The sequence below is a fragment of the Equus asinus genome, chromosome 21 (assembly GCF_041296235.1).
Source record: "Equus asinus isolate D_3611 breed Donkey chromosome 21, EquAss-T2T_v2, whole genome shotgun sequence".
In the NCBI taxonomy this organism is placed as follows: Eukaryota; Metazoa; Chordata; class Mammalia; order Perissodactyla; family Equidae; genus Equus; species Equus asinus.
The window spans coordinates 9,626,714-9,636,133 of NC_091810.1; the positions used below are offsets into that span (position 1 = coordinate 9,626,714).

Genomic DNA, 9,420 nt, shown 5'->3' on the forward strand with positions numbered 1-9,420 from the left:
CTGGTGTATGATTGTTTTACATTGTTGCCTTCAGTTTTCTAATATTTGTAGAAGACGGTAACTGCTCATTTCTGAGACTTGCTGTTCTCAAGTTTTCCCTACTTTTAAACTCTAGTTTTGCTTTTAGGGTACTGCTGGCCTCATAAGATGAGTTGGAAAGTGTTGTCTCTGGTGATATTTTCTGAAACAGATTGTTGGGAGCACTAGGTTTCTGGAGGGAGACCTGGCTGAGGCCCTAAAAGCTGCATCCCACAGCTTTCCCCTTGGATACACAGCAAGCAGGAAATGGTATTGGGAGTCAGGGACCAGAAGCCCAGGGGGATCCAGTCTAGGTCAGAGGTGAACAGGGAGTCCCTAGTGGGCCTGAGATGGAAGAGTCCTGCCTGCCCAGGACCTTCCTCTGGCCTCGTCCTCTCTATGTGCACATTTTGAGCTTTTGACGGTATTTTCCCCACTTAGAGCTGAAGCCATTGCGGAGACTGAATCAGAAAACAAGGTCCTAATCTGTGTGCAAGAGAAACCGGGAAAATGTTCCCTCTTCCGGCAGAGTGTCGAAAGGCAGCCACTGTCCTGGGCAGGACGTGTGCTAGGGACAGGCACGTGCTAGTTTGACAGACACGCCCAGCTCAGTGGTTGTGGCTCTGCCTGAGAAAACGCCTCCAACCGCTTAGTCCCAAGAGGTCGGAGGGGCCATCTCTGCTCCTGGACAGGGTGAACCACACTGCAATGATCCTGTCCTCGGCGGGAGGGGCACTTGGGCACGTCCTTCAGTAGCCAGGGAGGGGACTGGCACTTCTCCCTTCTCCACATAAACTGAGCTGCTCACTCTGGGAGATTTCTAAATTCGAGGAGGAATGTGAGTTTCTGGATCTGGTTTCCATGAGCGCTGCGAGTGAAAGACTCACACCTCCACTCCCAGGATTAGAAAGAAGCAACAATTTAATATAATACTCAAACGGAGCATTTACCATTGACAACAAAATATGGCCCCGCCAAATAGGGAAATAGGTGCTGGGCAAAAGGGGGGAGGGGGAAGAGGGGTTGGTGCCTTCCCCCGTGGCCAACAGGGGACCCCAAGAAATGGATCACAAAGTTCTCCTCATCAGAATCAGGGGAGGTGGCCCTGTGCACCCTGAGTGTCAACGCTGTGTCCCCGCTGTAGCTCAGCTGGTCTCAGGAGGGTCATCGACCACCAACACTGGGCCCTTGGTTGGGGGTCTGGTGTCTGGAGAAAGAGAGGCATTTCCTGAGCGGCCTGCCCTGGAACCATAGTGCACACCCCATCCCGGCCCCCACTGCGCTCTGTGCTCCAGCCCTGTGCTCAGTGCTCAGTCAGCCAACAGCACCCCATCTGTCCCTGACACAGGGGCTGATATTTAGCGTCACCCACTTCACAGAGGAGGAAACCAGTCCCAGAAACGTGAGTGCAATCGCCCAGGACGGGACTGCTCAGCAGTGGAGCTGGAGCCCAGGGCCAGCTGTCTGCCTCCCCAGGCCCACGCTCAGCCTGAATGTTTCCTGAGCCCGTGGATTCAGCCACTGCCAGTCTGGACACTCACTCTGCCCTGAGCAGTTCTTCTTGTGTTTGGAGAAGAGTCGAATCTTTCTGACCCAGTGGTATCGGGGCTCCAGCTGGCAGGACAGGCTGTAGCTACAGGACAGAGCGGAGCTGGGAGCTCTCAGGAGCCACACATCACATGTGCGTCCTGGAGCCTGCCAGCAGCTGGAGTCGAAGGGCCCCAGGGGTTGCCATGCAATCAGATCAGGGGCTGGCCATGGAGCAACGGCCATGGGCTCTGGAGCTGGTCAGCAGAGAGAGTCTGCCCTGCCCTCCCCCAACTCCTGACCCGACTCACCTCTCCTCCTGCTCAGGGGCTCCACGGCCTGGAACCAGGCCCCAAAGTGCTCGTCAGGCTGCACGGTGTACAGATTTGCAGCCTCCTGGAGCAGCTCGATCTCCTCCATCAGTTTGAATTGCTAGGAGAGAGCAAGCACAGGATGCCCACAGGGCCTGAGTGGGGGACCCTGCAGGGCTCGTGGAGGGGCTGAGGAAGGGGGCAAGGGGCCAGTCTGGGGCCTTTGCCCACTTGGGAACCCTCCCTCCCTGCGATTCCAGTCAGCGCTTGCCTGCTCTCACGCTTGGCCCCAAATAGTTCCTCCTCCAGGAAGGAGTCTTTGATGCCAGCCCTTCCCCCACCCGCCAATGCCATAAGATCCCTAGCTCTGTATATCGAACTGTGCAAATAAATGTTCCACCCTGGGGATTGGGCCAGAGGGGGTCCTGCCCACTGCGGGGGGGGGTCTCTGATTTCCAACCCTAACCCTCCCCACCAGGAGGCCGCAGCCGCTTACCTCATTCCATTTCCGACAGTTGAGCACATTGCCCTGGAAGGCAGACAGCCGCAGTCCACCAGAAACAGCCCCCTTGGGCCAGCACTAGCCCTCGTCCACACCTCTTGCAACGTTGCACTACTGCCAGTGGGCAGGCCCATCCAGAGTCCGGACTTGGACCTGGGCCAGTCTCTGGGCTCCAGAGCAGGGGGCGCAGAGCAACTGAGGCAACAGACCTTGTGACCCAACCCTCTCTGATGACACGTGGGGAGACTGAGGCCTCAGGCAGGAAGGGACAGCTCAGCCTCTGATGTGCTTCCTGACTGGGAGGGGCCCGACTTCTCTTCCCTCACTGGCAGGGCCAGAGGGAGAGGCTGAGTCCAGCTCAGACACCACCTCCTGCGGCCACACAGTCAGGCAGCTCTGAGCCTCAGCCGCCCAGGGAACCTGGACGGTGGCTTATGCAGAGCCTGCGTCACCCACTGGGGAGATGGGCCTGACACCCCAACTCCCACGCGAGGCTGGAAGCCCTGCTGAGAGGACCTTTTCCAAATGCAGAGAGCTCAGGGCTCAGGACAGGACTCTCTCCTCCCCACCCTCAGGAGCCTGAGCCCCCGGACCCACCTCCGGGTTCACTCACCTCCACATAATCCTCCATCGTAGCGTCCAGCAGCTCCAGAGAACGGAAGAACGTCACCAGGGAGGGGACGACACCCTGTGCCGCCATCGGGATGGGCATGGTGATGAGCTCCCGCTCTCAGGTGCCCCCGTGAACCTTCCCCTGAAACCCCTCAGCCCAGCCTCCTGCCCACCCCATGCTCCCACACAGAGCAGCCTAGGATCCTCGGGACACCCCAACACACACAATTCCCTCCCCCGCTCCCCTCCAGGAACACCAAACTCCATCAGTCAAGTCCCAGGGCTGGCTGTTGGCCCCTCCCAGGGGCAGTGGCCCCTGCCCTTCCCCACCCCAAATCTGCCCTGCTGCCAGCCCTTCCAGGCCTCCTCCTGCTCACTGCCACTGCAGGCCTGTCATGCTTGGCAGCCACAGCAGATTCGCCTGAGGAGGAAGGCCCCTCTCCTGAGGGAGGTCTCCAGCTGGGAGGGGGAGCCCCCTCTCCTCTGACTCCTAGGCCCCTCCCCCACAGTCACCCTCACCTGCTGCCGCTGCCTCTCCTGGGCTCCCTGGCGGGCCCTCTCTGCAGTCTTTAACACGGAGGTCGCCTCCTGTCGGGGCCGAGGACAGGGTCAGTGCGCCCATACTCCTCTCTGCATGTCCCCCAAGGCCCCTGATCTCAGACCCTGGCCATCGGCTCCAGTCCCCTGCTGCCTCTGCTGCTCCAAACTGCAGGGTGCTCTGATTCTAGACCAGTCCCAGCTCCAGGACTCAGTCCTGTGTGACCTTGGGCCTGCCCAGGCCTCCCTGGCCCTCTTTCCTCAGCTGAAAAGTGTCAGGAGAACATCACCTGCTTCCAGGAGTCTCCTGAGGACTCAGAGTCATCTGCGTGTCATCACTGCTCTCCCCTCACCTCTGGAGGAGGAGCCGGCACAAATCTCCTTGCGTTCCTGTCCTCCCTTGGATGGTAGCACCCCGCTGGGAGGCCTGCACCGCTGATCATTTCCCTCCACTTCCCAGAGGAGGAGACGGAGGCCCCCAGAGGGGCAGCGACTGGCTCAAGGACCCACTGGGAGAGGCTGCTCCCCGTGCCAGCTACAGGCCCTGTCCCCGCTGCCTTCACCCCAGCCCTGGCTCCAAATCTGACCAAGGCCCCGACCTCTGGACTCCAGGGGTGTGTCCAGACCCCAGCTGAACAGACAGGGAGGGGGAGGGCAGGGTGTCTTGGGGGACCTGGCCGAGTGGCCCCGGCCTGCCCCACCCTCACAGGGCTCTCTGACCCCCAGCCTGGGCCGAGCCTTGCCATAGCCTCACCTCCTAGGATCCCCTCGGGATGCTCCCCTCCCCTCTCCTTCTGGCCTCCTTCCAGATCTCCAGCCACCAGGTTACCTGCACTAGCAGCTCCCTGCTCACGCGTTTCTCTCTCCTGACCCACTTCTTCCAGGTTTGAGAACTCTCCCTGCGGGGTGGGGAAAGAAAGAAAGCAAGCAAGCAAGAAAAACTGTGGGATGCTTGAAGGCAAGTCCCATTTATTTGAGAACCCAGCAGATCCAAACTGCCTGGGGCCTGGATGAGGGATTTCACTGGGGTGTTCTGAGCTCTAAGGTCCCCATGAGACTGCCGAGGGGCCTCTCCTCTTGTCCCTTGGGGCCTCCATTCCCAGATGTCCCAAACAGATCTCTTTGGAACAGTGTTGGTTTCAGCTGCATAGAGGCTTCTGTTGCTGCAAAGGAAACACCTGAGATTCTCCACCTGGGCTCAAGCCAGGATCTGGTCTGGAAGGAAATGAATCCCTGGGACGGAACTGCTGGCCTAAGGGCGCTGAGAGACTCAGAGACCCAGCACCCAGGTCAGTCCCTGTGCCCGGTGTTCGCTGTCTCCCAGGTGGTCTCAGCTGACTTTGGGGGACATGCTGGCCCAAATCAGGCTGCCTGGGCCACCTCACCCTCATGGTGCTTGGCTGGAGAGCAGACCACCCACTACCCACCTGGAAACTTGTCCCCAGGTGTCTTGGAGACGGGCAATGGCAGGGCTCTGCAGGGCAGAAAGGATTGTGTGGAGGGAACAGAAGTTCCCGAGGCCTCGACACTCCTGGGGAAGCGAAGAGATGGAGCCGTGAGGGGGAGCTGAAGCTCTGCTGCCTCTGGTTTCTGTCCCCTCACGGACTTCCCCTGTCCTGGAGGAGACACATGCCCAGGGAAGCCAGGGAGGGCACACCTGCCACCCGATGAGTAACACTGCCAGGCACAAGGATTTGTAGCTCAACACAAGGGAGGAAGTGAGCTTGTCCCCACTGGGACCTCAAGTCAAGGTCAACGTGGCCCTGGCATGAGGGTCAAGGGACAGTCCAGGGACTAAGACCTCAGACTTCAATCCTGAGAGCTGAGAAACAAGAGGCAATTCCCACGCATCCAGACAGGGCGTGCCAAGGCTTACCTCAGCCACCCTGATCCACAGCTCAACCACCCTGGCCCTGTCCTGCGCTGTCATGCTCGCGTCCCCAAGGCAGGTGACGAGGATGCAATTGGCCATGGTGTTGTCGTGCATCACAGTGTCACGGACGGTGGGTGCCAGGGACTCGCGTTCCCTGTTGTCACGCTCCGACCAGATGGAGCCGAGGCAGTGGGCGGGCACCAACGTCTTGAACAGCTCCTGCAGAAGATTCGGAGTGTCACCCGGTCCTGCCGCACCCCAGCTCGGCGTCCACAGTCTCCCATAGGCCCAGGCAGGGTGAGATCAGAACTGGAGCTCAGGAAGCAGAGCATGTGGCCTGAGGCTTGTGGGAGTCCCTGGGTTTTGTCTGTGTCCACTGAATGCACCCAGTCCAGGATGACCCTGGACACAGTACCGTGGGGAAGGGAGGGAACATTTGCTCCCAGCCCCGTCTCACTTCCTCCAAGCTCCAGAAGGCAGCCCACACATGCCCACCAGAAGGGCCATCATCCACCCATCCCAGTGCCCCTCGGGTCCCACTCCCCATTCCCATGCACAGTCCCCCGAGGCAGGGACAACCCCCAGCTTTGTTTGACTGTCTCCACTGGAGTCAATACACATCACCTTCCTGCTAAGTGCTGAGGCTGTCCGGGCCACCTGCGCAGATGGGGGATCCACCCAAGGACCTGGCAGCACTTCAGTGAGTGCCCATCCCCCACCAAAGGGCCAGACTCTGCCCACCTTCCACTCTCTCCCACCTCATTCATCGGCACAGCCACCCTGTACAGCAGGTGCTGAGTGTCCGTCTCTACCGTCCCCTGTTCGCTAGGGGACAGCTAAGGCTTGGGGAGAAAGAAAGCTGCCCAGGTCACAGTGTTGATAAGAGAGGGAGCAGGGATTTGGACCCAGATCATCGGAATCCCGAGCAGGGAATGGCAGGTGCGGGGCGGCTCATGGCACCGGGAAGGCAGGGGCCACCCGCCCCGCGAGCTCCTCTGCTCACCGCAGCCATCCTCGTCAGCTGCTCTGCCACCAGCTGGGGAGGGAAGTCCAAGATGTTCAGCTTCTCCTCCCGCAGCTGGTCCTCGGTGGTCACGGCCCAGGGGCAGCTGGGCTCTGGGGCTGCCTCTAATGGTGGCCCTTGCTCTGGTCCTGGAGTGGCCGACTCAGGGGCTGCTGGCTCCAGCTCTACCACACGTGGTGAGACTGGAGGTGCAGCTGGCTCCAGCCCGGGGGCTGGCACTGGCTCTGGCTTTGGAAGTGGCAGGAGCTTTGGAGCTGGCTCTGGAGCAGGATAAAGAGAAAGTTTCACCCACACACCTGACGGTTTCTGTGCCTTTCCAAAGATAGGAAGGGCTCCACTGCCTGTAAGGGAACGCTAGGCCATGAACCTCAGCACAGACAGTCTTCCCAGACTCCAGTCCCCTCACCTTTCCGTTCAGCCTCAATGACCTTGAGATGCTCCAGGTGGCCTGGCAGAAGGTAGGCATGGCCCTCCACGTGGGAGCCGCCAAAGCTGACGTGCAGAGTGGCCAGCTGCAGGGTCCAAGAGGGAAACCGCAGGGGCTCCCTGCAATCCTGCCCTTGGCCCAGCCAGGTTCCCAGCAGGAAATAGATAACACTGCGGGGAGGCAGATGGGCCAGAGAGTCAGTGGCCCGGCCTTTCCTTAAACACCGCCCTCCCAAGGCACTCTTGTTAGCATCTGCGCCCCTGTGCCAGACCCTCCCCCTCCAGAGGAGGGCCCCATCCCAGCCCTGAGCCCTGGCTGGCTGTCCTGGCTGTGGCAGGCCTGCTCATCCAGCAGGCTGAACACAGAGTCTGTGAGAGTCTCTTGTTCCCACTGACACTCTCCTCCCTAAGGGTCTGGACACAGCCCATCCAAGCCCTGCATGAATGTGGGCCACTGGAATGAAGACTCCAGCAGATTTGGGAGCAGCTTGCTCACACACCTCCTACTATGGACCTGGCAGTGGTGCTCACAAGGTGTGCATGTGGAGAAAGGGAGGCAGGAGGAGCTGGGACTCTGCTGGGAGTGGGTCTCTAGGGGACAACGCAGCCCAGCCTCCCTTCCAATTCTCAAGGGACCTGGGACCCATGCACAGCTCTCTTTGAGTCCAGTCCTGCCGGAGTGGAAGCCACCAGAACTCAGCCCTCCCATGGGAATCACAAGATGGGTGAGATGCAGGGTTCTCCCAGGCCTGACCCGGCCACAGCCTCCATCCTCTCCCCGCACCCTGTTTGCTAGAGACAGGAGGCCCTCCTTCTCGACCCAAAGACCACTCACTTTGGGAGGTGGTCCTGTCCTCCAGCATCCCGCACGCAATGGGCCAAGCTGCCTCCATGTGTCCCAAAGGGGATGAGGGCATCGCCCGGGATGGAGGGTAGATGGGACCTGTGAATGACGTCAAGTGTGACTGTCTGACTCTCAGAATAGAGGGGACGCCCAGGGAGGCTGTCTGCTTCAGTCACTGAGTGACACTTAGTGTGTCCAGAAGTCCTGCTCAGAGTAGGTCCTTCATAGACATTGTTGAATGACCTCCAACCAGAACCACCCCAGGTGTCTGAGTGGGCCTGTGGCCCCTCTGTGGCCCTAGAGATCCCTAAGTGGCTACACCAAGGACGAGCACCAGGACCAGCTGGATGGCATCTCAAACTCCTTGACAGGGTGCTCTCCAGGTGCTTTTCCAAACTCAAAAAGCCACAAGCCAGTGAAGGGAGAGGAAGACTACTTTCCGTGGGGGACAGAGAAATAATCACCACCAGCAACCACAGCACGGCCCACCACCCTCTCTGCAGAGCCAGGCACCAGGGCAGCACCTAGAGGGCTGATCCCATTCATCCCTGGGAGAAGCCTAGCAAGTTCATCCTCTCCCACCCCACGTTTCAGAGGAGCCAACTCAGGCTCAGAGAGATATGGTGACATTCCCAAGGCAAGACACACAGCTGGCAGTGGGCAGAGTCACCACTGTGCTGAGGAGGAGGCAGGCAGTCACCTGGGAAACAGCTGCTCCAGGACCTGGTGGGCTGTGCTGGAGCCTGAGTAGCTGCAGAGGGAGGTGATGACACTGCAGAGCACTCTGCTGGGGAAATCTGGCAGCACAGACTCTGAGAGCCTCTGCATCGTGCCTGCCTGGAGGGCACGCATCCTGCAGGCCTCAGTTATAGACACAGTGGACTCATCTTCACTCTGGGTGGGATGAGGAGGACACAGGGTCAGGGCCACCACTGCAAACCACCAGCGTTATCGAGGTCTGCAGCTGACCCAGGAACTCCTAGCCCCTCCCAGACGTGTGCAACAGGAGACACATGAGCTCCCACACTCAGCAAGGTTCTGGGCTCTCAAAGTACAATCTGACTTTGGTCCTGCAAAGGATTCCACATTGATCTCCCTCGAGGCCATTTGCTCGCTGAGGGACAACAGAGCTCCCTCTGTGCAGAGCACCAGCCCAGTGAATCCTCAACAGACACCCTCTCTCTAGAGAGGAGAACAGAGGCTTAGGCATGCCAAGTGGCTTCTCTAGGTCCTGTGGCTCAGAACTGAGAACCGCCCAAAGTGAGGGCTGAGGGACATCCCCTCTAACTGCCTGAGGCTTCATCAGACCCTGACCTGGAGGGAAATGTTATGTGGCCACCTCACCCCTCCCAGGTCTGGAAACAGTGTACAGGGCAGTGACACGTTCTGAGAATCCCTTTGACTTTCAAACACGCTGATGGTTATTTCTTTTACATTAAAGGGAGTTTGGAGACCCTTGTTATCGAGGTTTCATTATCCAAAAAAGGCAAAATTCAAAGATACTCAGGGCCTATTGGGAAGTGACAACGACATCAACGTTTTCTCTAATCTTCCTAGGAAAATGCAAAGAGTGCCCTCCTACCCTCCTATGCAGCTGGTGGGGAGGAGCGGAAGTCCAGATTCCTTTGGGAATGGGACTGTGGGACACACATGGGGGACAGCCCTGTTAGGGTCCCAGGAGAACGGCAGTTTGAGGTTGGATTCTGGGCCTGCCCTCGTCATCTCAGGGGCCTGGGTGGGAAGACC

The 9,420-nt window shown here is 59.2% G+C and overlaps 1 protein-coding gene across 1 annotated transcript; it reads right to left on the reverse strand.

The window, feature by feature from the left end:
* Window positions 1-641: 641 nt before the first annotated feature.
* Window positions 642-6,529, reverse strand: LOC139041371 (ral guanine nucleotide dissociation stimulator-like). The gene is made up of 10 exons (XM_070492814.1): window positions 6,384-6,529; window positions 5,384-5,599; window positions 4,935-5,038; window positions 4,337-4,406; window positions 3,490-3,558; window positions 2,972-3,046; window positions 2,353-2,385; window positions 1,857-1,977; window positions 1,560-1,651; window positions 642-1,225 (listed from the first exon to the last, which is right to left on the reverse strand). The coding sequence occupies exons 1-10, from the start codon at window positions 6,390-6,392 to the stop codon at window positions 1,109-1,111; spliced, it is 906 nt and encodes a 301-aa protein (XP_070348915.1). The 5' UTR covers window positions 6,393-6,529; the 3' UTR covers window positions 642-1,108.
* Window positions 6,530-9,420: the final 2,891 nt, after the last annotated feature.

Bases quoted from the DNA above. Each gene is read 5' to 3' on its own strand.
- LOC139041371 (XM_070492814.1), bottom strand. The intron at 4,407-4,934 runs GTGGGTAGTGGG...CCCACCCCGCAG, and splicing joins ACCTGGGGACAAGTTTCCAG to GGAGAGTTCTCAAACCTGGA. The intron at 3,559-4,336 runs GTAACCTGGTGG...CGGCCCCGACAG, and splicing joins GCAGGGAGCTGCTAGTGCAG to GAGGCGACCTCCGTGTTAAA.